This window comes from Carassius carassius, chromosome 1 (genome assembly GCF_963082965.1).
Source record: "Carassius carassius chromosome 1, fCarCar2.1, whole genome shotgun sequence".
Classification (NCBI taxonomy): Eukaryota; Metazoa; Chordata; class Actinopteri; order Cypriniformes; family Cyprinidae; genus Carassius; species Carassius carassius.
This window is the reverse complement of record NC_081755.1, coordinates 32,082,804-32,109,893: the sequence shown is the minus strand read 5'-3', so window position 1 is coordinate 32,109,893 and position 27,090 is coordinate 32,082,804. Positions and strand designations below refer to the sequence as shown.

The 27,090-nt window shown below is 40.4% G+C and overlaps 3 protein-coding genes, 1 long non-coding RNA gene and 2 pseudogenes across 5 annotated transcripts; all 6 read left to right on the top strand.

The window, feature by feature from the left end:
- The first annotated feature begins 156 nt into the window (after positions 1–156).
- On the top strand, positions 157–1,153 carry LOC132131209 (uncharacterized; annotated as a pseudogene).
- A 53-nt stretch (positions 1,154–1,206) lies between these two features.
- Positions 1,207–2,258, top strand: LOC132145521 (uncharacterized). The gene is made up of 3 exons (XR_009434471.1): positions 1,207–1,657; positions 1,749–2,023; positions 2,132–2,258. It is a non-coding gene; the product is annotated as an uncharacterized LOC132145521 (long non-coding RNA).
- A 4,132-nt stretch (positions 2,259–6,390) lies between these two features.
- On the top strand, positions 6,391–14,952 carry LOC132145501 (zona pellucida sperm-binding protein 3-like). Of its 2 annotated transcripts, none has more exons than XM_059556589.1 (8): positions 6,391–6,993; positions 7,063–7,184; positions 7,254–7,357; positions 7,426–7,603; positions 7,669–7,786; positions 7,852–7,937; positions 8,008–8,096; positions 14,845–14,952. In XM_059556589.1, exons 1-8 carry the CDS (start codon positions 6,424–6,426, stop codon positions 14,910–14,912), a joined length of 1,335 nt encoding a protein of 444 aa, XP_059412572.1. In that variant the 5' UTR covers positions 6,391–6,423; the 3' UTR covers positions 14,913–14,952. The 2 variants fall into 2 exon arrangements, with proteins under 2 accessions (XP_059412572.1, XP_059412581.1); XM_059556598.1 differs by lacking the exon at positions 14,845–14,952 and adding an exon at positions 8,164–8,270.
- A 4,825-nt stretch (positions 14,953–19,777) lies between these two features.
- Positions 19,778–21,637, top strand: LOC132145405 (zona pellucida sperm-binding protein 3-like). The gene is made up of 8 exons (XM_059556428.1): positions 19,778–20,359; positions 20,429–20,550; positions 20,620–20,723; positions 20,792–20,969; positions 21,035–21,152; positions 21,218–21,303; positions 21,374–21,462; positions 21,530–21,637. Exons 1-8 carry the CDS (start codon positions 19,793–19,795, stop codon positions 21,595–21,597), a joined length of 1,332 nt encoding a protein of 443 aa, XP_059412411.1. The 5' UTR covers positions 19,778–19,792; the 3' UTR covers positions 21,598–21,637.
- Positions 21,638–22,623: 986 nt separating this feature from the next.
- Positions 22,624–24,110, top strand: LOC132130409 (zona pellucida sperm-binding protein 3-like; annotated as a pseudogene).
- On the top strand, positions 24,034–25,406 carry LOC132129522 (ATP-dependent RNA helicase DDX42-like). The gene is made up of 3 exons (XM_059541518.1): positions 24,034–24,302; positions 24,411–24,637; positions 25,251–25,406. The coding sequence occupies exons 1-3, from the start codon at positions 24,215–24,217 to the stop codon at positions 25,404–25,406; spliced, it is 471 nt and encodes a 156-aa protein (XP_059397501.1). The 5' UTR covers positions 24,034–24,214.
- The last annotated feature ends 1,684 nt before the right edge of the window (positions 25,407–27,090 follow it).

Sequence of the window (27,090 nt, the reverse complement as noted above, 5' to 3'; positions counted from 1 at the left end):
TCCTTTTATAAGACACTCACAGATTAAGTTATTGTGTACTCCACTAATCACCTAATGAGTTCATTCAGCTGGGCTATCTCAAAATGAGAGAGAGATTCCAAAAATAAGCACTCAAAAATGAAACACAACTTCAGTATTGTTGGTGATTTAAAAAAAAAATGGCTATAGGGTTAAGGCAAGCCGTATTTAGAAAGTTATTGGTGTTTACTGGTTCATCTGAAGCACAATGGCAAGAGAGATCAATGCAAAACAATGTAATGCTTAAGCTTCAACAGCATCAAACCAGGATGTCTCAGAGTCCAACAAAATCTGCTAATAACAGTCCTGTATTAGCACCACAAAGGTTTCCTATCCAGAGACAAGCCAGGCGTGACTTTGGAAAGCCTTCTCAACATGTTTTTGGTGTTCAGTCAAAATAACTGCTGCTGGATCAAGAGGCAAAAGTGACATCGTGCTTTCCAAGCCTTCCAGAAGAACCACAGCAGCAACACACTCCTTTTGAGTTGTGCCATCCTGTCCCTGCTAACAGTGAAGCAGCTCAGTGTGGAGGAGAATTCAATATCTGGAGGTGATGGAAGACTTCTTTGGGACCACATGACCGCTAACGCCCTCTGCTTTTAGACTGGGAGGCTGTACTGCAACTGAAGATGATCCTTCTACTCAAGTGCTCATCTTTGAGTCTAAACTGCATGGATGTGACAGCACACCAACAGTGATGCTATGTTGTTCTTGTTTTCTGGGTGTTTGTAGGTTTCTCTTAGCAACACCTAACCCCTATAGGTGACTGAAAATGAGCTTGTCTTTACATTTTCCATCATCTACACTGAGGCTTCATATGGTGGTCCTATTATCAGCAGCAGTGGGGGAGTAGTTAGTATTGTGTGTCACTCTACAAGGTAAGGACTAAATTCAGGATTGTTAGGTTTCCTAATGACTGGTTGCTAGAATGCAACTTTCACTAGTGCCATCTTTGTGTGAACCTTAACTAATATAATTTCTCAGCAGAATGATTGAAGATTTGAGAGGCCTTCTAATCGGTACTTCTTGAGTTACATCATCAACTTTGAAGCCTCCGTAAGGTCATACATTCATGTTCCTTTCTGTGTTTATGGACAGCTATGTTGCTATGGCAGTCCGTAATGTGAGTGCTGCCCGTTTTTCACGTCGTGTGTGTGTGCGAGAGAGAGAGAGAGCGAGAGAGAAAGAGAGAGAGAGCCGGTCACACAGTGGAGTCAGCTGTCTTAACTGTCCGTGTCTTGTGTACTGCAAACACATACAAGCTTCATCACTGTCTCTGTCACACGACTCTGTTCCCCTTTCAGGCTTGAACTGATGGTAAAACTAAGGACATAATTAACTGTTTACATTTATTTTGAAAGATGAAGCTCACGATTATGGAAAGGGGTGTTACATTTCCAACGAGTGCTGATCGACAGAGTAAGTATCTCTCATATATATATTAATTTGCTACTTTAAAGCAGTTATACATTCTTGCATTAACCCAGTCCAATGCATTTATTGTACTTACTAGCTCTTCATGACCTCTGATCTCTCAGAACTTTGTTATTCAGTGCAACATTTCGGAAGAAAATTTAAAAGCTGGCGCGAGATATTTTGGTTTGCCCCCATTCGTGTTGTGCAGGGAGATATAGGAGAGGTGCATACTCAATTTATTGTGCAATTATTTAAAAATGCACACTACATTATCTATTTAACCTCTATTTACACCTCTTTTCTCCTACTCCCAGGCTAATGAAGATGTCATTCAGATAGTGGAGGTGCTGCATTCTGGGCAGGAAAAGTGGGGTTGGCTGACACGCAGGCTGGTTGAGTTCACCTCAGCTGGTTCTGTGCTCATCTTTTTCACTAAAAAGACGAACTGTGAGGAACTGGCTACAAATCTCAATCAGGAAGGTTATAGCCTAGGGCTGCTGCATAGAGACATGGATCAGAGTGAGAGGAACAAAGTCATTGCTGACTTTGAAGAAGAATCTGCCCGTATTAGTAGCTACTGATGTTGCTGGTTAGTTGGTCTTACTTTATCTCTCTAGTTTTATATGTTCAGAATAAATGAACTATTTGCATTTGTCACCTTTTATGTATTAATTCAAATTTGTCTTGCACGTCTCAGCTCAAGGGTTGGATATCCCATCTATCCGTACAGTTGTGAACTATGATGTAGCACGAGACATTGACACACATACACATCGAATTGGTAGAACAGGTCACGCAGGAGAGAAGGGTTTAGCTTACACTCTGCTCACCACTAAAGACACTTCATTTGCTGGTGACCTGGTTCGAAATTTAGAGGGAGCAAATCAGAGTGTTTCAAAGGAGCTGATGGACATGGCAATGCAGGTAAAACAATGACCTGAAGTCAAGTCTGTTTTATTATTCTTCCACATGTACAGTACATGCATTCAGTATGGGGCACCGTTTGTAAAGCGGCTCACGCTAAAAATAACTGCAACATTTTGTCACATTTAGCTTCAAACAATGTTAAAAAAAACTGACTTGACGGTCACTTTTTAGCACATTTACAACAATATTTGTCAATTAAAAAATAAATAAAGCTTACGCCAGGCTACGGTTTATTGATTTTAGCTCTGCTTTTAACACTATCCAACCTCAACTGTTAATGGAGAAAATGAAGCAGCTGTGTGTTAACCCACTTATTACCAATTGGTATTATTCTTTTTTAACAGATAGAACCCAATGTGTAAAAGTAAATGGTTGCATTTCACAGCTAAAGAGTAGTGGTACTGGGGTTCCTCAAGGCTGTGTCAGTTCACCTATTCTTTTTACACTTTTCACAAACGAATGCTCAAACTGGCATTCACAGAATTATGTTTTTAAATATTCAGATGACACAGCCATTTTAAGTTTACGAGCATGATAATGTTAGCACCATTTATCAAGCAGAAATAAGTATGTTTGTTGACTGGTGTGATAAAAATGAGTTGGTAATTAACACAAAAAAGACACAGGAAATTGTATTTGATCCAAAATGTATTGGTGACCATCAACCAGTGGTTATACACAACCATCATATTACCCAGTCGCACACCTACAAGTATCTGGGTGTGTATATAGAGAGATCACTTACGTGGAATACACATATTGAATGGGTTTGTACTCGCCTAGAACTAAGATTGTACTTCTTGCGCAGATTACGTCTGTATGGTGTGAACAAAAATGTCATGAGGCTGTTTTAGAAAGCTGTTTTAGAAAGTATTGTTAGGTACGGGATCACAGTATGGTTTGGTAATCTTTCAGTGAAGCTTAAATCTAAGTTGATGCACCTGATATTGACAGCATCTAAAATTGTCGGGCAAGAGAGAGATTCTAACCTCCAGGATTGATATGAGGAATGTATTCTTAACCAGGTGGAAAGGATCATTGGCGATCAGAGTCATTTTTTAAACTCACAATATGAACTGCTTCCCAGATGATACAGAGTCCCGAGGTGTAAGCTAAATCCATACAAGAACTCCTTTGTACCCGTATCTGTGTGCCTGTTTAACAGGTGTTTATCTTAAGGTTTTCTTTCTATTTTATCTTTTTATATTGTTTGTTTTATCTTTTTTACTTGTCAATTGTATGTAGATTGTATGTAGGTCATGCAGCAATTTTGTAGTCCAAAACAATTTTCCTCTCAAGGACAATAAGGTATACTACTACTAATTTAGAGATATTTAAAATAGTTAAATATTAAATACTAAATATTAAATGTTACACCTAAATGTTAAATGCTAAATCTAAATGTTAAATCTAAATGTTAAATCTAAATCTAAATGTTGAATCTAAATGTTGAATCTAAATGTTTCGGTTGAAACTAACATAATTCTAAAGCTCAAAGTTCAATGCCAAGCGAGATATTTTATTTAACAGAATTCGCCGTTTGGACTACATCCCTCTAGTTCCTGCAGTAATGACGTCACTAAAACAGTTTTTTGACTAACCTCCGCTCACATGAATACACAAAAGGGGGCATGGTCTTGTTGCGCTCCGACGGAGAAGAGGAAGATCTGCGTTTGTGTTTGTCGCCATGTCGTCGAAACGCTGTTATTTTCATCTCGGAGTCCAATCACCTTAGTTTGGGCTTCCCAGGGACACTGTACTTGGAGATTAATGGTTAAAAATTATGTTTAACTCGGTTCCCGAAAATTATAATCCACATGTAAAAGTATGTGCAGCACATTTTGCTGAGGACAGCTTCCTCAATCTCAATAAGTTTAATGCATGCCGGATTCGCACAAAAATTATTCTTGAAAAATGGAGCAGTTCCGTCTTTGTCTGGAGAAGGCATTGTTTATGGACCACAACCGTGTATTTTATTATTTAAGTTGGTGCGTTTAACAGTTTCTGTAACTTATAACACAAAGGGTAACGCTGTTTAGCATTGTTAACTAGATGTTAGGGCTGTGCAAAAAAAAAATCGAAATGCGATTTTTCATACGCATCTTGTCAGTAAAAACGCTCCTGTGATTATAAGTACATCTCCAGCACGTGCGTTCTTTTACTGTCTATGGTTCAGATCAGGATTGCCAGGTTTTTTAAAACAAATCCTGCCCACTTGCTTCTCAAAACTAGCCCAATCGCGTTTCCAGGAGCGCCGCGTGTGCTAAGCTGCTGTCGAATAACAACACAGGAACCGCTGGCACAATCAGAACTCGTTACGTATTTCTGAAGGAGGGATGACAAGGAAGTCATCAGCCCGTTTTTATGTGAAAACAGCGGTATACAGGTGAATTGTGTGAAAAATACAGTTTTTTTTACACGCGAAACATGAACACATGTTATATTGCACACTGTAAAGCTATATTGCACACAATCAAAGCTTCAAAAAAGCATGAAAAACGGGACCTTTAAATTCCTCAGTAAAGATATATAATTTTATGTACCAATTTCTGGATTTTGTTTGACTGCTCTTTCTTTCCCTCCGGCTCAGTATAAAAACCACTTTGTGGCAGCATCTGGTGTTCCTCCAAAACTCACCACAAAGTCCAGCAGCTCCTCTTGGTAGACCATTGCGGGAAGTCTAAGTTCTTTGCCTTCAGGAACACCAGAGGGGCCTGACGGAACCCACATCTCCTACTTGCCATTGTCCTCTTCCTCATTTCCCTCCATGCAGCCACCCCCTCCCCTCAGCTCGGGCGCCAAAATGAGCGGCTTCAGAAGTGCAGGCTCCCTGAGCTCAGTTTCAGACTTTTACTCTAGCTCTTCTTCAAAAGAGGGATTCTGTAGCGATAGGAGTTCTGACGACAGGGGTCATCGTGGAGATAGTCATTATCGTCACAGTGGCAGGCAAAGTGGTGGAGACCGTGGGCGCTACACAGAGAGGGACCGTCATAGTGACAGAGATTGTCACAGCGATAGCCGAAACGGTGAAGGGAGCCATAGGGACAGAGAGGGACGGTCAGAAGGAGATGGCGGCGAGAGGTCAGCGACTCATAAAAACAGCTTTGCAGTTCCTGATCCCCCCAAATGTAAGAAAAGCAGATGGGACAATTAAAGAGTACAGGAAAGCAGCCATCAACTGTTAAAGTAGATGTCTGTTCAGTTGCAAGCTAGTTGTTTCTTTCTGAAGAAACGAATCGAATGAGAAATGTTGGCCTTGTAACAGAAAAAAACTAACAGAAAAAAAAATCAAAACCTCTTTGTTAATAGTTGCCAACTTTTTGTGTGTGTGTGTGTGTGCTGCTTCACAAACTATTTGTCAACGATATATTTAGTTTAAGACTTTTCCAGACATTTTCCAGTGTGTTTTAATGTGTGTTGTTCTTAATGTCCATTAATGGGTTTCTTTGACTCATACTTGTTCATATTTGGAATTCAAATGCTTTATAGTCATCTGTTCAGGTTATATTTCTCTGCTGCCCAGCAGGCAGTAGTTCAAGCTGAAGGAATTAAGTCTACGGTAAATCCACACACACTGATCAACCTAGTCATAAAACAATGGGAAGGAGGAGAAAACATATTAGTGAATCTACAATAAAATCTATGTACTATACTATGATCTTGCATTTCCTCACTCCATTTCCATCTCATTGTGAAGATTGATGTGCTGATGTGAGGCAGTTGTGTCACAATCTAAACCTGACTGTGTAGAAACACGATGATCTTTGTTATTTTGAATACTCTAGTGTACAATTCTGTCTGTGATCATGTTTCTGAATGCATAAAAAGAGGACACAAAAAGGCTTAAAGGTTGGTTGTGTTTCAGAGAATTGATGTCATTTTTATATTTAAAATAAACAATCGGTTGGTATAGCTTTCACCTGTGACAAATTGATTAAGTAAATTAGCTGGTATAGAGGAAAATGATGCTTGTCATGAGAGAGGTGGAGCATCCTGATTTTCAGCTGTATAAATTTGAATGGTGGAGCACTAATGCATTATTGAACTGCAAACTTAACAACAATGGGGTTTGGGCAAGTTGGATTTGGATTGGTGTTCCTTTTTGTGCTGGGATTTTCTGAAGCACAATGGAGTCCCAGTGAAAGAAATGATTGGACTCCAGGCGTCTTTATGCCTAGGGCAAAAGCTCAGAAGACCGACTCTAGGATGCCTCCATTTCCCAAGAAATATGGCCCCAGTAAACCTGCATCTGCCCCAAAAAGATTTCCTGTCCAAACACCAGCCAAGAGTGACTTTAGGAGGCCTTCTCAAGATGTTTTTGGTGTTCAGTCAAAAGAACAGATGCTGGGTCCAGTGACAAAACTGACATGGCAGTTTCCAAGCCTGCCAGAAGAACCACGGCAGCCAGTCATCCCTTTTGATCCGCGTCACTTTGTCCCTCCCAACAGCGTAGCGGCTCAGTGTAGAGAGGGTTCCATATATGTGGAAGTCAAGAAAGACTTCTTTGGGATTGGGAAGCTAGTGAGCTCCTCTTCTCTTACACTGGGAAGCTGTAGTGCAACTGGAGAAGACCCTTCTGCTCAAGTGCTTGTCTTTGAGTCTGGATTGCATGGATGTGGCAGTGTAGTGATGGTGAGGTTTCAATGTTCCATTTCAGTGGCTTGGAGTGTTTTGTGACTAACAGGACTCCTCTATCTTCAGGTGACTAACGATGAGCTTGTCTACACCTTCAAACTTCTCCACACCCCACAAGAGGCTTCATATGGTGTTCCTATTGTTCGGAGCATTAGTGCAGTGGTTGGAATCGAGTGTCACTATTCAAGGTGAGGTCAGGGTTCAAGGTTGCTGATGTACTGAAGGCAGGGTAAGGTGATGGTTTGACTCCCTTGCAGAAAGCATAATGTGAGCAGCGACTCCTTAGTGCCCAGTTGGGTCCCATATACCTCTACTGAAGCTGCAGAGGAGGGCTTCGTCTTCTCCCTCAAGCTCATGACCGGTTGGTGTACCAAATGCTCTTGTAACTATCCAGTGCTCGTGAACCTGTCCTAAAAGTTGTCTTTGTAGATGACTGGAGATTTGAGAGGCCTTCTAACCAATACTTCCTGGGTGATCTCATAAATCTTGAAGCATCTGTGCTTCCATACAGCCATGTTCCCATCCGTGTGTTTGTGGACAGCTGTGTGGCTACAGTAGTCCCTGATGTCACATCTGTCCCCAGATACTCCTTTATTGAGAACAATGGGTAAGTGGTGCCCCTCATGTGTCCCACACTAGGTGTATTGCAGTTTAACTTGGTTCCTTTCCCAGGTGCCTGGTTGATGCCAAGCTCACAGGCTCCAGGTCTCACTTTATGCCCCGAACTCAAGGTGACAAGTTGCAGCTTCAGCTAGAGGCTTTCAGGTTCCAGCAACCAGACAGTGGACTGGTATGTGACTTGGGTAACCCTTTATATGATGTGCTATCATGATCTACAAACGATGGTCTCTGCAGGTTTACATCACATGCATGGTGAAGGTGGCTGTAGCAACAACGACTCCAAATCCTGAACAGAAAGCTTGTTCCTTCTCTGCTAATGGGTATGATCCCCACCTCCTAAAGTGTACAGGTGACTGAGGAATTGCTTTTAACTTAAGGGTGTCTTGTCAGTTGGGTGTCTGCAGATGGTTCTGACCAGGTGTGTGGCTGCTGTGACTCCACATGTAGTACCAGAAGAGGAAGTGACCAGCCCCATAAAGGTCTGAGTAGTTTAGGTTGACCATATTTTTATGCACCACTTTTTCTAACTGCTTGTTTGGTCCCCAGATCTATGGTGGGTTAAAACCTCTGTTGGGCCCATAAGTGTTAAGGAATCTGGCTATGGCCGAAAATAACTGGAAGTGATGTGACTTCAATAAAAAAAAAAAGTTTAATTGGTTGTGACTTGTCTTTTTGAATATCTACAATTTGTATCCTGTTGTGGCTTTGCTGGCACTCCCATACAAGCCAAACTGCTTGTGACCACTACGGTTTTCCAACTTGAGTGTCTTTCTTAAGGGGTCCTCTTACATGGTGTTGATTTTGTTTGCGGTTTACAAGAATAAGATCTCATACTCCACATCTCATGCACTCTGTCTTGATTTACTGGTTGTCACTCAATTCAAGGCCCTGATATGGTGACCAGTTACCAGACACTTTTGCAATGCTAACATGCAAAATCCAGCTGACATGTACTAACTGTATTTGCTGAATTGAGATAATTTTCAGTTGGCTTAAATACGTTTAAGTAAACTGTGTGAAATTTAAGCGCTTTTTTCATTAGGTAATCTGTACTGGTGTTCAGTCAAATGTTGAATCTCTTGTGCAGTGATTTGTTGCAACTTTTATGCAGGTTTTTTTTTTTTTTTTTTGCTCCGATGTACATGTAATTGAGGTCAGCTAGCAGAGGTAAACCTTACTCCGATCTCAAGTGGTGCACTAGTAGCCAACTTACACTAGAGGCTGCAGTCTTTAGCATCCTATGGTGCCTTTCCACTGCATGGTATGGCTCTGTATGGTTTACTCTTGAGGGTTTTCCACTGGGTACAGTACCTGGTACTTTTAGTACCACTTCGATTAAGGTTCCAAGTGAACGGTAGCATTACAAAAATGGGAGGTGTCTCTGCTGATCACGGATTGGCCTGAAAGAATCTTCCCCTGTGTCACTGAACTTGACAAACACAAAAGAAACCCATGATTCAAAATCGGTACAGCCAGTGTAGCATTGAACGCAACTGTTTTGAATGAGCAAAGCTGTTTAACAACCAAAAAGTTTCGTTGTCTGCCGAAGTACAGACATTCCGCTTGTTGATAGCAGAGGAGCGGATTCAGTGACAGTTTGATGGGGTGACGTGAAATTACTAATCCCACCCACTCTAAAGCAAGACTAAACTGCAGTGGAAATGCAAACCGAGCTGTACCGTAATGAGTGTTTTTTTTTTTCAACAAAGCAAATAAAACTTCCAATAAGATGTTTGGTGTAACATTTTTAAATGTGTTGATTAAGAATTAACAGAAGAAAACAATGGGCTTCTTGAGTATAAAAGGTTTTCAAACTGTTTCTGGAGCCTCCCCAGTAGCAACTTACAATTGCTATATATGTCAGAGGTCGCACGCCTCTGGAGCAACTAGGGGTTAAGTGTCTTGCTCAGGGACACAATGGTGTCTCACAGTGGATTCAAACCCAGGTCTCTCACACCAAAGGCATGTGTCTTATCCACTGCACTAACACCACCTCTTAATTCAATATGTGGAGGTGATGGAAGACCTCTTTGGGACCACATGACCGCTAACGCCCTCTGCTTTTAGACTGGGAGGCTGTACTGCAACTGGAGAAGATTCTTGTACTCAAGTGCTCATCTTTGAGTCTAAACTGCATGGATGTGACGGCACACCAACAGTGATGCTATGTTGTTCTTGTTTTCTGGGTGTTTGTAGGTTTCGCTGAGCAACACCTAACCCCTATAGGTGACTGAAAATGAGCTTGTCTATACATTTTCCATCATCTACACTCCACAAGAGGCTTCATATGGTGGTCCTATTATCAGGAGCAGTGGGGGTGTAGTTAGTATTATGTGTCACTGTACAAGGTAAGGACTAAATTCAGGATTGTTAGGTGTCCTAATGACTGGTTGGTAGAATGCAAATTTCACTAGTGCCATCTTTGTGTGAACCTTAACTAATATAATTTCTCAGCAGATGACTGAAGATTAGAGAGGCCTTCTAATCAGTTCTTCTTGAATGACATCATCAACTTTGAAGCCTCCGTAAGGTCATACATTCATGTTCCTTTTTGTGTGTTTGTGGAAAGCTATGTCGCTATGGCAGTCCCTAATGTGAGTGCTGCCCCCAGATATCCTTTGAGAAGAAAGGGTAAGGAGTTGTTTGTGTAACTGTCGCATTTCCATGAGCATGAGGTCTGATTAGATTTTATTTTAAGTGTGTGGCTAATGCCAAAATCACAGGCTCCAAGTCTCGCTTTATGACCCATTCTCAAGGTGATAAGGAGCAGTTTCGGCTGGAGGCTTTCAGGTTTCAGCAAATAGACCGTGGATTGGAATGTATTTGACATGCCACCATAGTGTGCTAACAACTGTCTTTGCAGGTCTACATTACATGCATGGTGAAGGCAACTGCAGACTGCAGCATCCACCCCAACAAGTCCTGAGCAGAAAGCTTGTTTGTTCGTTCTCTGCTGATGGGTAATGGGTAACAAAAGTAATTAGTATAACTGATAATTCGAGATGTATGGGTAAATGAGGTTTTAAAGGGGTCATATGATGCAATTAAATTTTTTTACTTTCTCTTTGGAGTGTTACAAGCTCTTGGTGCATAAAGTAGATCGGTAAAGTTGCAAAGACTAAAGTCTAAAATCCAAAGAGATATTCTTTATCAAAGTTAAGACTCTGCCACGCCCCCCTAAAACGACTTATTCAAACACACCCCCACATCCCTACATCACTATGTGGAAATATAACCTAGGAGAGGAGGTACTTCTGACTTTGCTACAACAATCTGGTGCTTCTGAATCAGCTAATGTAAGTATGTTTTGTTTTTAGTTTAAGTATTTGCTATTGACTGTTCAAATGCGGAGTTTTCCGCATTGTGTGTAAATACATCAAGGTAAGTGCGCAAAGGTCTCTCTCTCTCTCTCTCTCACACACACACACCCACACACATACACACTCTATAATTTGCTGTTATACTCCATATAACTTCATATACAAGCCAGAAACTAAGCCTTTTTTTTCGCACAGGCCTAACTAAAGGGTTAATGGTCCCACCTAGTGATCAACTGTAAAAAATAACAAATGTTACCTCTTCCCAACAGGGAAAACCACCAACAATCAAGAATCTCACACACACGCACAAACACTATAATTTGCTGTTATACTCCATATAACTCCATATACAAGCCAGAAACTAAGCCTTTTTTTGCACAGGCCTATCTAAAGGGTCAGAGATGTATAAAGTACTAGAGACCCAGACTTGAGTAAAAGTACAAGTGCTCTATCAAAAAAATGACTTGAGTAGAAGTTGAAGTGCTCTTTAAGCACCACACTTAAGTAGAAGTACTAAAGTATTCAACATTTTTTGTACTTAAGTATTGCAAGTAGTCTATTTGAAAATTTACTACTCAAGTACTGAAAGTAAAAGTAAAAGTATTGTGTTATGTAGTTATTAAAAAAAGTTGTCAAAAGTTTGAACATATTGTTTTTACTATTTCAAATGATTAACCTAAAGGACAATCACCATTCCTTTGACTGTAACTTTTTGTAAACAAAAAACAGATTAAAGAGTTAGTTCGCCCGATTTGCAAAATTATGTCATTAATAACTTACCCTCATGTTGTTTCAAACCCGTAAGACCCTCATGTTGTTTATTTTTGGGACACAGTTTAAGATATTTTGGATTTAGTCCGAGAGCTCTCAGTCCCTCCATTGAAACTGTGTGTACTGTCTACTGTCCATGTCCAGAAAGGTAAGAAAAACATCATCAAAGTAGTCCATGTGACATCAGAGGATCAGTTCGAATATTTTGAAGCATGGAAAATACATTTTGGTCCAAAAATAGCAAAAACTACGACTTTATTCATCATTGTCTTCTCTTCTGTGTCTGTTGTGAGAGAGAGAGTTCAAAACAAAGCAGTTTGTGATATCCGGTTCGTGAACGAATCATTCGATGTAACCGGATCTTTTTGAAACAGTTCACCAAATCGAACTGAATCGTTTTTTAACGGTTCGCGTCTCCAATACGCATTAATCCACAAATGACTTAAGCTGTTAACTTGTTTAATGTGGCTGACACTCCCTCTGAGTTAAAACAAACCAATATCCCGGAGTAATTCATTTACTCAAACAGTACACTGACTGAACTGATGTGAAGAGAGAACTGAAGAAGAACACCGAGCCGAGCCAGATAGGGAACAACAGACTGACTCGTTCACGAGTCAAGAACACTGATCTATATATATATAACTTATATTATAGATCAGTGGTCAAGAACTGTTTCTGTCAGACGTGTCCGATTCGAGAACCGAGGAGCTGATGATACTGCGCATGTGTGATTCAGCGTGAAAGCAAACCGACACACAGAGCGTCTGAAACGAACTGATTCTTTTGTTGATTGATTCTGAACTGATTCTGTGCTAATGTTCTGAGCGCGGGTAAACGGAAGGCTTGCAGTCAACGCCAATGACGCAATTACGTCGAGCGCAAAAGAACCGGTGAACATCTCTCTCTTCACAGCAGTTCAGTCAGCACGCGCAGTCTTCTTAATCACTTGATTCGCTTAATGATGTGCCAGCTTCATCAAACCTGCCATCTACAGTTCTGTTTGTAATGGAATGATTCGTAACATTTGTATAATTGTAATGAGTAACGATGCAGCACATAAAAAAAATATTGGACTTAAAGTATTAAACTCATCGAAAATATGTACTGAAGTAAAAGTGGAAGTAGGAGAAAAAAATAATACTCTAGCAAAGTACAGATACCGCCTTTTAGTACTTAAGTACAGTAGTGAAGTAGTTCTACTTCGTTACTATACATCTCTGTAAAGGGTTAATGGTCCCACCTAGTGATCAACTGTAAAAATAACAAATTTTACCTCTTCCCAAAAGGGAAAACCACAAACAATCAAGAATGCATGATTATATCGTGTCATGGCTTTGCAATCAAAAAATGTCGTTATAATGGAAGTCAATGCGGCAAAAACAGCCACCAACAACAAATGAAGGAGAAAAAATGTAAATCTAATGCTGTACAAAAACTAACAATGCATCAAAGCAAATCTTGTTACTAATCTTCGACATGCCCAAGACTGTGATAAAAGGAAAAAAAATCCAGTCCACAAAAACTTTTTATATTGAAAATATGTAATTTTGTGTTTTTTTTTCCCAAATCAGTGAAATAATTTATGAACTTGGTAATTAAAGAGTTAAAATCTTGGAATTTTTTTAACATTTGGTAGTTTTGATCAGGACTGAGGTTGATTAATAGATTTATGCAAAAAAAAAATTGAACAGAAAAATATTTATCTGATACATTTTTACAGCAGTTTAATTTAGTGGATGTTTTCATCCACGAACATAGCGAAAGGGTAGTGAATTTGCCCAGAGTGTACCGTTGAGTTTTTGAAAAATTTCAAAGTATTTTCCCAAAATATGGGTCAAAATAAGATTCGTCACCAAAAATCATTCCATTAGCTCAAACACAGAGAAAGTTGTGGCCAAAATAAGACTCAACTTTACCCCCTAGTGGACGAAAACGTCCCCAACAACGCATAAGGGCTAGGAGACTGCCACCCTATCACCCTTGTCATTTACCAGAAATATTGTTTCAGCAAGTTACAACTGTGAATTGGCAAGATGAAAAGAATGCCCCATGAGCCTAAGTGTTGTGTTAAAGTAGATGTGACTGTTCAGTGGCACGCTAGTTGTCTCTTTCTGAATAAATTAGTCGAATGAGAAATGTTACCTGTGTAACAGAAGAAAATAACAGCAAAAAAATAATAAAAAATTCAAAACCTCTTTTTGTGTGTGTGTGTGTGTGTGTGCTGCTTCACAAACTATTTGTCAACGATATATTTAGTTTATGACTTTTCAAGACATATTCCAGTGTGTTTTAATATGTATTGTTGTTAATGTGCATTACTGGGTTTCTTTCACTCATACTTGTTCATATTTGGAATTTAAATGCTTTATAGTCATCTGTTCAGGTTATATTTCTGTGCTGCCCAGCAGGCAGTAGTTCAAGCTGAAGGAAGGAAGTCTACCGTAAATCCACACACACTGATCAACCTAGTCATAAAACAATGGGAAGGAGGAGAAAACATATTAGTGAATCTACAATAAAATCTATGTACTATACTATGATCTTGCATTCCCTCGCTCCATTTCAATCTCTTGTGAAGATTGATGTGCTGATGTGTGGAAATTCTGTCACAATCCAAACCTGACTGTGTAGAAACACGATGATCTTTATTATTTTGAATACTCTAGTGTACAGTTCTGTCTGTGATCATGTTTCTGAATTAATAAGAAGAGGACACAAAAAGGCTTAGATGTTGGTTGTGTTTCAGAGAATTTATATAATTTTTATATTTAAAATAAACAATTATTTGGTATAGCTTCTAATACAACATGTCCTTTAATGGGGCATAGTTTATTTTGAGTTAAGAGAAATTAATGGTTTTCAACTTGTGACAAATTGATTGAGTAAATTAGCTGGTATAGAGGAAAATGATGCTTGTCATGAGAGAGGTGGAGCCATCCTGATTTTCAGCTGTATAAATTTGGATGGTAGAGCACTAATGCATTATTGAACTGCAAGCTTAACAACAATGGGGTTTGGGCAAGTTGGATTTGGATTGGTGTTCCTTTTTGTGCTGGGATTTTCTGAAGCACAATGGAGTCCCAGTGGAAGAAATGATTGGACCGCTTTTTCTAACTGCTTGTTTGTTCCTCAGATCTGTTGTGGGATAAAACCTCTGTTGGGCCCATCAGAGTTAAAGAATCTGGCTATGGCCAAAAATAACTGGAAGTGCTGTGACTTCATTAAAAAAATCTTAATGGGTTGTGCTTTTGTTTTTCCTCAAATCTACAAATTGAATCCTGTTATGTGGCTTTGCTGGCAGTCACGTAGGAGCCAAACTGCTTGTGACCACTGTCAAGTTTTCCATCTTGAGTGTCTACTAAAGGGGTCCTATTGGGGGGGATGAAAGTGACTTGACATTCAGCCAAGTATGGTGACCCATACTCAGAATTTGTGCATCTCATCCAAAGCACACACAGTGAACACACCCGGCACAGTGGGCAGCCATTTATGGTGCAGCGCCTGGGGTGCATTTGGGGGTTCGGTGCCTTGCTCAAGGGCACCTAAGTCGTGGTATTGCCGGCCTGAGATTCAAACCCACCTACCTGGGGTTAGGAGTCAAAATCTTTAATCACTAGGCCATGACTTCCCTATTATGCTCCCTTACATAGTCTTGATTTACAAGGTTTACAAGAAAAGGATCTCACTTTTGCCCAGTCTGGCAAGAACCAATCAAAAGGCCCACATTATGAAACCCAAAGTGTGCTGTGACTGGTTGTGGAAGTACAGATGTTCCACTTGTTGATAGCAGAGGAGTAGATTCAGTCAGCGCTTGATGAGGTGACGTGGAAAGATGATACCATCTCCTCTAAAGGGATACTAAACTGCAGTGGAAATGCAAACCGTGCTGAGTTGTACTGAGCGTTTTTTTTTTTTTTTTTTTTTTTTTTTACGAAGCAAATAAGACCTCCAATAAGATGTTTGGTGTAACATTTTTAAATGTGATTAAGAATTAACAGAAGAAAACAATGGGCTTCTTGAGTATAAAAGGTTTTCAAACTGTTCCTGGAGCCTCCCCAGTGGTATATTTCCTTTATAAGACACTCACAGATTAAGTTATTGTGTACTCCACTAATCACCTAATGAGTTCATTCAGCTGGGCTATCTCAAAATGAGAGAGATTCCAAAAATAAAACAAAACTTCAGTATTGTTGGTGATTTAAAAAAAGTGGCTATAGGGTTGAGGCAAGCAGTATTTAGAAAGTTACTGGTTCATCTGAAGCACAATGGCAAGAGAGATCAATGCAAAACAATGTAATGCTTAAGCTTCAACAGCATCAAACCAGGATGTCTCAGAGTCCAACGAAATCTGCTAATAACAGTCCTGTATTAGCACCACAAAGGTTTCCTATCCAGAGACAAGCCAGGCGTGACTTTGGAAAGCCTTCTCAACATGTTTTTGGTGTTCAGTCAAAATAACTGCTGCTGGATCAAGAGGCAAAAGTGACATGGTGCTTTCCAAGCCTTCCAGAAGAACCACAGCAGCAACACACTCCTTTTGAGTTGTGCCATCCTGTCCCTGCCAACAGTGAAGCAGCTCAGTGTGGAGGGGAATTCAATATCTGGAGGTGATGGAAGACTTTTTTGGGACCACATGACCGCTAACGCCCTCTGCTTTTAGACTGGGAGGCTGTACTGCAACTGGAGATCCTTCTACTCAAGTGCTCATCTTTGAGTCTAAACTGCATGGATGTGACAGCACACCAACAGTGATGCTATGTTGTTATCAACATTATTAACGTTATCATTAGTTCAATTATTAAATTCCATATACTCCAGATTGTCTGTCTAAGTTGCTCATGTTACGAAGTCAATGAAATGTCGATCTTAGCTACAAAGCTCATTTGTTACTTTTAAGTAATATAAATTTTAAAAGGACAGGAGAATGGTTTCATGGCCAGAGACTATTTGTCCTGGAATTATAAGAAGTGATAGCGTTACTGAGAATTAATAAGTAAATCTTATGGCCGTTTGCTGGATGAACCACGTTTGATTTACATTAATTTCTAGTAAAAGATATCACAATAATTGATATGAAGAATAGAATATTGAAATATTAATGAGTAAATTACAGTGCCTTGTGATGAGTTATTAATATATACAATTGACCTATTTTTTATCTTCAATCATTTTAATGCAACTGTAATATGATATATATATTAATCATATTCCTGATTAATTACCCAAATTCCCTATATATCATTTGAGTTAATTATTATGTACAACCCAGTGCGGCTACATGGGTAATGGGTAACAAAAGTAATTAGCATAATTGACACTTCGAGATGTAAGGGTAAATGAGGTTTTGCAAGTAATTAAAGGGGTCATATGATGCAATTAAAATTTTTCCTTTCTCTTTGAATGTTACAAGCTCTTAGTGCATAAAGTAGATCGGTAAAGTTGCAAAGACTAAAGTCTAAAATCCAAAGAGATATTCTTTATTAAAGTTAAGACTCTGCCACGCCCCCCTAAAATGACTTATTCAAACTATACACTATAATTTGCTGTTATACTCCATATAACTCCATATACAAGCCAGAAACTAAGCCTTTTCTTGCACAGGCCTATCTAAAGGGTTAATGGTCCCACCTTGTGATCATTTGTAAAAAATAACAAATTTTACTTCTTCCCAAAAGGGAAAACCACAAACAATCAAGAATGCATGATTATATGGTGTCATGGCTTTGTAATCAAAAAATGTTGTTATAATGGAAGTCAATGGGGCAAAAACAGCCACCAACAACAAATGAGGGAGAAAAAAATAAAATATAATGCTGTACAAAAACTAACAATGCATCAAAGCCAATCTTGTTACTAATCTTTGACATGCCCAAGACTGTGATAAAAGGTAAAAAAAAATATCCAGTCCACAAAAAAAATTTATATTGAAAATATGTAATTTTGTGTGTTTTTTTCCCAAATCAGTGACATAATTTATGAACTTGGTGATTAAAGAGTTAAAATCTTTTTTTAAACATTTGGTAGTTTTGATCAGGACTGAGGTTGATTAATAGATTTATGGAAAAAAAATGGAAAAAAAAAATGTATCTGATACATTTTTAAAGCAGTTTAATTTAGTGGATGTTTTCATCCACGAACATAACGAAAGGGTAGTGAATTTGCCCAGAGTGTACCATTGAGTTTGGGAAAGTATTTTCCCAAAATATGGGTCAAAATAAGATTTGTCACCAAAAATCATTCCATTATCTCAAACCATAGACAGTAAAAGAAATGGACACAGCGACCCCATTGGAACTCAATTGAGACAAGTGAAGCCCATTTTTAGCGATTTTTAGCACGTTTTGCACGACTCAAACTAAGCTTGATGACGTCAGCAACCTGTCTGACAGATGTAAATCTTCTAGTAGCTGTGCGTGCAAACTGCCATCGTTAATCTTGCAGAGACGGCGAGCTTGAGCTGGGAGTTCTTTGGCGTGAGTGAGCAGGAGTAAGTATTCTGATTAATTATTTTGTATAGTATTTTAAAATGTAACGCCAGGGCTTGTATCTATGGGCTCCTCTCTTGACGTCTCCCCGATTGCCTGCGAGCTTCTCCTCCTGTCTGTATGGTAATTTCTCTACTGTGCGACAGAGAGTCGAGTGGTTATGACGCAATCGTTAGCCTATTTTTACAAAAACTGTTTCTACGGGGCCATAATGTAACATAGAAGGTAATGGAGCCCTTTATACATTGTCGTGTATCTTTAGAAATAAATAATGGACAAATGGAGTCTTTAAACGCCTCAGATGTAAAGTTATTCGCTGTCAAAGTGACGCCAAAATGAATGGGAGTCAATGGGATTCTAACGCAAGTGAAGTTCTGCTACAAGATGGCGGCACGCGGCCGACTTCAACTTCCGGTCGACTTCCTTCCCGCCTGGCTCAAACACAGAGAAAGTTGTGGCCAAAATAAGACTCAACTTTACCCCCTAGTGGACGAAAACGTCCCCAACAACGCATAAGGGCTAGGAGACTGCCACCCCATCACCCTTGTCATTTACCAGAAATAAATGCATCCATTACAGGCTGTTTCAGCAAGTTACAACTGTGATTTGGCAAGATGAAAAGAATGCACCATGAGCCTAAGTGTTGTGTTAAAGTAGATGTGACTGTTCAGTGGCACGCTAGTTGTCTCTTTCCGAAGAAATGAATCGAATGAGAAATGTTACCTGTGTAACAGAAAAAAATAACAGCAAAAAAATAATAAAAAATTCAAAACCTCTTTTGTGTGTGTGTGTGTGTGTGTGTGTGTGTGTGCTGCTTCACAAACTATTTGTCAACGATATATTTAGTTTATGACATTTCCAGACATTTTCCAGTGTGTATTAATGTGTATTGTTCTTAATGTCCATTACTGGGTTTCTTTCACTCATACTTGTTCATATTTGGAATTTAAATGCTTTATAGTCATCTGTTCAGGTTATATTTCTGTGCTGCCCAGCAGGCAGTAGTTCAAGTTGAAGGAAGGAAGTCTACCGTAAATCCACACACACTGATTAACCTAGTCATAAAACAATGGGAAGGAGGAGAAAACATATTAGTGAATCTACAATAAAATCTATGTACTATACTATGATCTTGCATTCCCTCGCTCCATTTCCATCTCTTGTGAAGATTGATGTGCTGATGTGAGGCAATTGTGTCACAATCCAAACCTGACTGTGTAGAAACACGATGATCTTTATTATTTTGAATACTCTAGTGTACAATTCTGTCTGTGATCATGTTTCTGAATTAATAAGAAGAGGACACAAAAAGGCTTAGATGTTGGTTGTGTTTCAGAGAATTCATATAATTTTTATATTTAAAATAAACAATTATTTGGTATAGCTTCTAATACAATATGTCCTTTAATGGGGCATAGTTTATTTTGAGTTAAGAGAAATTAATGGTTTTCACCTGTGACAAATTGATTGAGTAAATTAGATGGTATAGAGGAAAATGATGCTTGTCATGAGAGAGGTGGAGCCATCCTGATTTTCAGCTGTATAAATTTGGATGGTAGAGCACTAATGCATTATTGAACTGCAAGCTTAACAACAATGGGGTTTGGGCAAGTTGGATTTGGATTGGTGTTCCTTTTTGTGCTGGGATTTTCTGAAGCACAATGGCGTCCCAGTGAAAGAAATGATTGGACTCCAGGCGTCTTTATACCTAGGGCAAAAGCTCAGAAGACCGACTCTAGGATGCCTCCAATTCCCAAGAAATATGGCCCCAGTAAACCTGCATCTGCCCCACAAAGATTTCCTGTCCAAACACCAGCCAAGAGTGACTTTAGGAGGCCTCAAGATGTTTTTGGTGTTCAGTCAAAAGAACAGATGCTGGGTCCACAGGCAAAACTGACATGGCAGTTTCCAAGCCTGCCAGAAGAACCACGGCAGCCAGTCATCCCTTTTGATCCGCGTCACTTTGTCCCTCCCAACAGTGTAGCGGCTCAGTGTAGAGAGGGTTCCATATATGTGGAAGTCAAGAAAGACTTCTTTGGGATTGGGAAGCTAGTGAGCTCCTCTTCTCTTACACTGGGAAGCTGTAGTGCAACTGGAGAAGACCCTTCTGCTCAAGTGCTTGTCTTTGAGTCTGGATTGCATGGATGTGGAAGTGTAGTGATGGTGAGGTTTTAATGTTCCATTTCAGTGGCTTGGAGTGTTTTGTGACTAACAGGACTCCTCTATCTTCAGGTGACTAACGATGAGCTTGTCTACACCTTCAAACTTCTCCACACCCCACAAGAGGCTTTATATGGTGTTCCTATTGTTCGGAGCATTCGTGCAGTGGTTGGAATCGAGTGTCACTATTCAAGGTGAGGTCAGGGTTCAAGGTTGCTGATGTACTGAAGGCAGGGTAAGGTGATGGTTTGACTCCCTTGCAGAAAGCATAATGTGAGCAGCGACTCCTTAGTGCCCAGTTGGGTCCAATATACCTCTACTGAAGCTGCAGAGGAGGTCTTCGACTTCTCCCTCAAGCTCATGACCGGTTGGTGTACCAAATGCTCTTGTAACTATCCAGTGCTCGTGAACCTGTCCTAAAAGTTGTCTTTGTAGATGACTGGAGATTTGAGAGGCCTTCTAACCAATACTTCCTGGGTGATCTCATAAATCTTGAAGCATCTGTGCTTCCATACAGCCATGTTCCCATCCGTGTGTTTGTGGACAGCTGTGTGGCTACAATAGTCCCTGATGTCACATCTGTCCCCAGATACTCCTTTATTGAGAACAATGGGTAAGTGGTGCCCCTCATGTGTCCCACACTAGGTGTACTGAAGTTTAACTTGGTTCCTTTCCCAGGTGCCTGGTTGATGCCAAGCTCACAGGCTCCAGGTCTCAATTTATGCCCCGAACTCGAGGTGACAAGTTGCAGCTTCAGCTAGAGGCTTTCAGGTTCCAGCAACCAGACAGTGGACTGGTATGTGACTTGTGCAATGCTTTATATGGTGTGCTTTCATGATCTACAAACGATGGTCTCTGCAGGTTTACATCACATGCATGGTGAAGGTGGCTGTAGCAACAACGACTCCAAATCCTGAACAGAAAGCTTGTTCCTTCTCTGCTAATGGGTATGATCCCCACCTCCTAAAGTGTACAGGTGACTGAGGAATTGCTTTTAACTTAAGGGTGTCCTGTCAGTTGGGTGTCTGCAGATGGTTCTGACCAGGTGTGTGGCTGCTGTGACTCCACATGTAGTACCAGAAGAGGAAGTGACCAGCCCCATAAAGGTCTGAATAGTTTAGGTTGACCTTATTTTTATGCACCGCTTTTTCTAACTGCTTGTTTGTTCCTCAGATCTGTGGTGGGATAAAACCTCTGTTGGGCCCATCAGTGTTAAAGAATCTGGCTATGGCCAAAAATAACTGGAAGTGCTGTGACTTCATTAAAAAAATCTTAATGGGTTGTGCTTTTGTTTTTCCTCAAATCTACAAATTGAATCCTGTTATGTGGCTTTGCTGGCAGTCACGTAGGAGCCAAACTGCTTGTGATCACTGTCAAGTTTTCCATCTTGAGTGTCTTCTAAAGGGGTCCTATTGGGGGGGATGAAAGTGACTTGACATTCAGCCAAGTATGGTGACCCATACTCAGAATTTGTGCATCTCATCCAAAGCACACACAGTGAACACACCCGGCACAGTGGGCAGCCATTTATGGTGCAGCGCCTGGGGTGCATTTGGGGGTTCGGTGCCTTGCTCAAGGGCACGTAAGTCGTGGTATTGCCGGCCTGAGATTCAAACCCACCTACCTGGGGTTAGGAGTCAAAATCTCTAAACACTAGGCCATGACTTCCCCTATTATGCTCCCTTACATAGTCTTGATTTTGTTTTGGAGGTTTACAAGGAAAAGGATCTCACACTTGCCCAATCTGGCAAGAACCAATCAAAAGGCCCACATTATGAAACCCAAAGTGTGCTGTGACTGGTTGTGGAAGTACAGATGTTCCACTTGTTGATAGCAGAGGAGTAGATTCAGTCAGCGCTTGATGAGGTGACGTGGAAAGATGATTCGATCTCCTCTAAAGGGATACTAAACTGCAGTGGAAATGCAAACCGTGCTGAGTTGTACTGAGCTTTTTTTTTTTTTTTTACGAAGCAAATAAGACCTCCAATAAGATGTTTGGTGTAACATTTTTAAATGTGATTAAGAATTAACAGAAGAAAACCATAGGCTTCTTGAGTATAAAAGGTTTTCAAATTGTTCCTGGAGCCTCCCCAGTGGTATATTTCCTTTATAAGACACTCACAGATTAAGTTATTGTGTACTCCACTAATCACCTAATGAGTTCATTCAGCTGGGCTATCTCAAAATGAGAGAGAGATTCCAAAAATAAGTACTCAAAAATAAAACAAAACTTCAGTATTGTTGGTGATTTAAAAAAAAAATGGCTATAGGGTTGAGGCAAGCCGTATTTAGAAAGTTATTGGTGTTTACTGGTTCATCTGAAGCACAATGGCAAGAGAGATCAATGCAAAACAATGTAATGCTTAAGCTTCAACAGCATCAAACCAGGATGTCTCAGAGTCCAACAAAATCTGCTAATAACAGTCCTGTATTAGCACCACAAAGGTTTCCTATCCAGAGACAAGCCAGGAGTGACTTTGGAAAGCCTTCTCAACATGTTTTTGGTGTTCAGTCAAAATAACTGCTGCTGGATCAAGAGGCAAAAGTGACATGGTGCTTTCCAAGCCTTCCAGAAGAACCACAGTAGCAACACACTCCTTTTGAGTTGTGCCATCCTGTCCCTGCTAACAGTGAAGCAGCTCAGTGTGGAGGAGAATTCAATATCTGGAGGTGATGGAAGACTTCTTTGGGACCACATGACCGCTAACGCCCTCTGCTTTTAGACTGGGAGGCTGTACTGCAACTGAAGACGATCCTTCTACTCAAGTGCTCATCTTTGAGTCTAAACTGCATGGATGTGACAGCACACCAACAGTGATGCTATGTTGTTCTTGTTTTCTGGGTGTTTGTAGGTTTCTCTTAGCAACACCTAACCCCTATAGGTGACTGAAAATGAGCTTGTCTATACATTTTCCATCATCTACACTGAGGCTTCATATGGTGGTCCTATTATCAGCAGCAGTGGGGGAGTAGTTAGTATTATGTGTCACTCTACAAGGTAAGGACTAAATTCAGGATTGTTAGGTTTCCTAATGACTGGTTGCTAGAATGCAACTTTCACTAGTGCCATCTTTGTGTGAACCTTAACTAATATAATTTCTCAGCAGAATGATTGAAGATTTGAGAGGCCTTCTAATCAGTACTTCTTGAGTGACATCATCAACTTTGAAGCCTCCGTAAGGTCATACATTCATGTTCCTTTCTGTGTTTATGGACAGCTATGTTGCTATGGCAGTCCCTAATGTGAGTGCTGCCCGTTTTTCACGTCGTGTGTGTGTGAGAGAGAGAGAGAGAGAGAGAGAGAGATAGAGAGAGCCGGTCACACAGTGGAGTGTATGAGTGTATATGGAGTGTAACTGTATATTAACTCATATATATATATTAATTTGCTACTTTAAAGCAGTTATACATTCTTGCATTAACCCAGTCCAATGCATATATTGTACTTACTAGCTCTTCATGACCTCTGATCTCTCAGAGCTTTGTTATTCAGTGCAACATTTCGGAAGAAAATTGAAAAGCTGTCGCGAGATATTTTGGTTGACCCCATTCGTGTTGTGCAGGGAGATATAGGAGAGGTGCATATACTCAATTTATTGTGCAATTATTTAAAAATGCACACTGCATTATCTATTTAACCTCTATTTACACCTCTTTTCTCCTACTCCCAAGCTAATGAAGATGTCATTCAGATAGTGGAGGTGCTGCATTCTGGGCAGGAAAAGTGGGGTTGGCTGACACGCAGGCTGGTTGAGTTCACCTCAGCTGGTTCTGTGCTCATCTTTTTTACTAAAAAGACGAACTGTGAGGAACTGGCTACAAATCTCAATCAGGAAGGTTACAGCCTAGGGCTGCTGCATGGAGACATGGATCAGAGTGAGAGGAACAAAGTCATTGCTGACTTTGAAGAAGAATCTGCCCGTATTAGTAGCTACTGATGTTGCTGGTTAGTTGGTCTTACTTTATCTCTCTAGTTTTATATGTTCAGAATAAATGAACTATTTCCATTTGTCACCTTTTATGTATTAATTCAAATTTGTCTTGCACGTCTCAGCTCAAGGGTTGGATATCCCATCTATCCGTACAGTTGTGAACTATGATGTAGCACGAGACATTGACACACATACACATCGAATTGGTAGAACAGGTCACGCAGGAGAGAAGGGTTTAGCTTACACTCTGCTCACCACTAAAGACACTTCATTTGCTGGTGACCTGGTTCGAAATTTAGAGGGAGCAAATCAGAGTGTTTCAAAGGAGCTGATGGACCTGGCAATGCAGGTAAAATAATGACCTCAAGTCAAGTCAAGTCAAGTCTGCTTTATTGTCAATTCTTCCACATGTACAGTACATACATACAGAGAATCGAAATTGCGTTACTCTCAGACTCCCGGTGCATACAGATAACATTAACAGTAGAGCCTAAAAATCTAGATCAAATATAAAATCTAGATACAACTATACAATAAGGGAATCTAAAAAAGACATAAAATAAAAAGTAAAGGATTCATAGTTCTGTGGTGTCTGGGGCAGAAGAGGGACGGGGGGGAGGCAAGTTCGGGAGCTAGGTCAGCTTACTGACAGCTTGGTGGATGAAGCTGTCCTTCAGTCTGCTGGTCCTGGCCTGGAGACTCCGCAGATCTCCTCCCTGATGGCAGCAGAAAGAAGAAGCTGTGTGACAGGTGGGTGGGATCACCTGCGATGCAGAGGGCTTTGCGAGTGAGACGGGATCTTCTCAGCTGCTCTCACTATGCGTTGCAGAGTCTTTCGGCAGGACGCGTTGCAGGCGCCATTTCACACAGTGGTGCAGCTTGTGATACAACATGTTTGATACAACATGTTTCACAGACTTGCTCATCAACTTTACATTACTGTTGTTATTTTTTTTCTCTAGAATCCCTGGTTCAGGAAGTCAGGGAAGAAGCCAAATATTGGAGGTGGAGGCCTGGGTTATAGAGAGAGACCAGGCCTTGGATCTGAATCTGATCTGAATATATATATATATAATTCTGCCCATCCCCCATGTTATTTTGTCTACAATTATTTTTAGCAATTGCAGACAGACACCACAGTTATTTTATAGCTAATGCTTTTATTATATTTCTAATATCTTAAATGTATTCATACAGGATACAGGAGCGCAGTAGTAGTGGTGGTTCTCCTCTTGGTAACTATGAATCCTACAAACCCTCCACTAGGGCCATGGGAGAGCGTATGTCTGCTGTATGTCACAAGACAAAGGCTTAGATCTACTAACCCCACCTCCGTGGGGAAGAAAGCTCGTAAGCTAACAGTAGGACTGTCTTTAGAGTCAGGATTTTTTTAGACACAGTTTCCAAGGGCTCAAACGGATGCCCTGATAAACCTTGTAATACAAACAATAAATCTCATAATGGAACTCGCACAGGGCAGAAAGGCTGCAGCTGTTATGAACCCTGCATAAATCGTGAGACCAGCGAATGACTGCCCACTGAGATGCCATCTACGCATGCGTGGTTAGCTGATATGGCTGCAACGTATACTTTAAGAGTGGCTGGTGTTTCTCCCTTTGAAAAACGGTCTTGAAGAAACTCCAGTACTGAGGCGACAGGGCAGTAAGCTGGATCCATATTACGAATCTATACCAGGTAGTAAACAGTTTCAATTTGAAGGCATTTAAATGTCTCATAGAAACTGCCTTAGAATTAATTATAGTCTTGGTGGACTCTGCTCTGACTCTGCTCAAAGGCAACGCCAAAACCTTCCATAGATCTAGCCTTGGGTGCAAGATCATTCCTCGTGCTTGCGACAGCAAGTCCTGTGTGAGGGGAATCTCCCACGGAGAACCCACTAACAGTTCCGCAAACCACGAAGTATCTCCATGATGTCTCGTTCCATCTCTCAGGGAACCGAGGTTACGATAGCAACCTGAGACGTTTTGCTCATTGGCTGTGAAAGTACTTACGTAATCATCAGGCATTACCATCCCAATTAATGAAATCCTAAATATCAAACATGTTTGATAATAAACGGGGCTGCCCCGATTTGTGTGTGAGCAAATCGGGAGGTGCAATATGCAATCGGTGAACTACTCACATTACTAGATAATTCGCGCTGAACATCAGGATCGATCGAGGTGCTGGACAAGATGTTTGCTCCAATTCTCAAATAAAATAACATTTATTGACCCGCCCCGACCCGCCCCGCGTATCGGGACACACGGAAGTTACATTGCTACTTATACCTTCGTATTGTAACCTTATCAAAGAACCTAATAAAATATGAAAATATCTATTCCAGATATTTAATATAGGCTATAGGTAATTGCACTACGATGGTTCGTTCGTGAAGAAATATTTTTGGTTGAACGAATTGTTCTCGTTTACGTAATCCACTGACCATAGACAGTAAAAGACTCATTTCTCGTTCAATGAAGTTCTTCCCACAGCAGCGCGTGAGTGCGGCGCTATTAGAAGCGCATGCGCAGCTCGTGAACAGCTCTGTGAACTGCTTCATCCTTTCAAAGAGTTACTCAAGATGTGACGGAGCATGTGACTTGTTGAATGTAGTGAACGAATACAATGTTCTCGTAGGTGAAAGAGTTGAATGAAATGATACATCTCGTTCGTGAATGAAATGAATGAGAGTATACAGGGTCAGTGAGCCAAGCATGTAAATCTCGATCAGCAATCAGCAGATACAAAGCAGTAATTGGTGCACATACGCTTGTTTTCATATTTGGAATACAGAACATA

Coding starts and splice junctions, on each gene's coding strand:
- LOC132129522 (XM_059541518.1), top strand. CDS start 24,215: ATGGAGACATGGATCAGAGTGAGAGGAACAAAGTCATTGCTGACTTTG. Junction 24,303..24,410: donor AGTAGCTACTGATGTTGCTG/GTTAGTTGGTCT, acceptor TGCACGTCTCAG/CTCAAGGGTTGGATATCCCA. Junction 24,638..25,250: donor TGATGGACCTGGCAATGCAG/GTAAAATAATGA, acceptor TTTTTTCTCTAG/AATCCCTGGTTCAGGAAGTC.
- LOC132145405 (XM_059556428.1), top strand. CDS start 19,793: ATGGGGTTTGGGCAAGTTGGATTTGGATTGGTGTTCCTTTTTGTGCTG. Junction 20,724..20,791: donor CTCCCTCAAGCTCATGACCG/GTTGGTGTACCA, acceptor TTGTCTTTGTAG/ATGACTGGAGATTTGAGAGG. Junction 20,970..21,034: donor TCCTTTATTGAGAACAATGG/GTAAGTGGTGCC, acceptor TTCCTTTCCCAG/GTGCCTGGTTGATGCCAAGC.
- LOC132145501 (XM_059556589.1), top strand. CDS start 6,424: ATGGGGTTTGGGCAAGTTGGATTTGGATTGGTGTTCCTTTTTGTGCTG. Junction 7,604..7,668: donor TCCTTTATTGAGAACAATGG/GTAAGTGGTGCC, acceptor TTCCTTTCCCAG/GTGCCTGGTTGATGCCAAGC. Junction 7,787..7,851: donor AGCAACCAGACAGTGGACTG/GTATGTGACTTG, acceptor TGGTCTCTGCAG/GTTTACATCACATGCATGGT.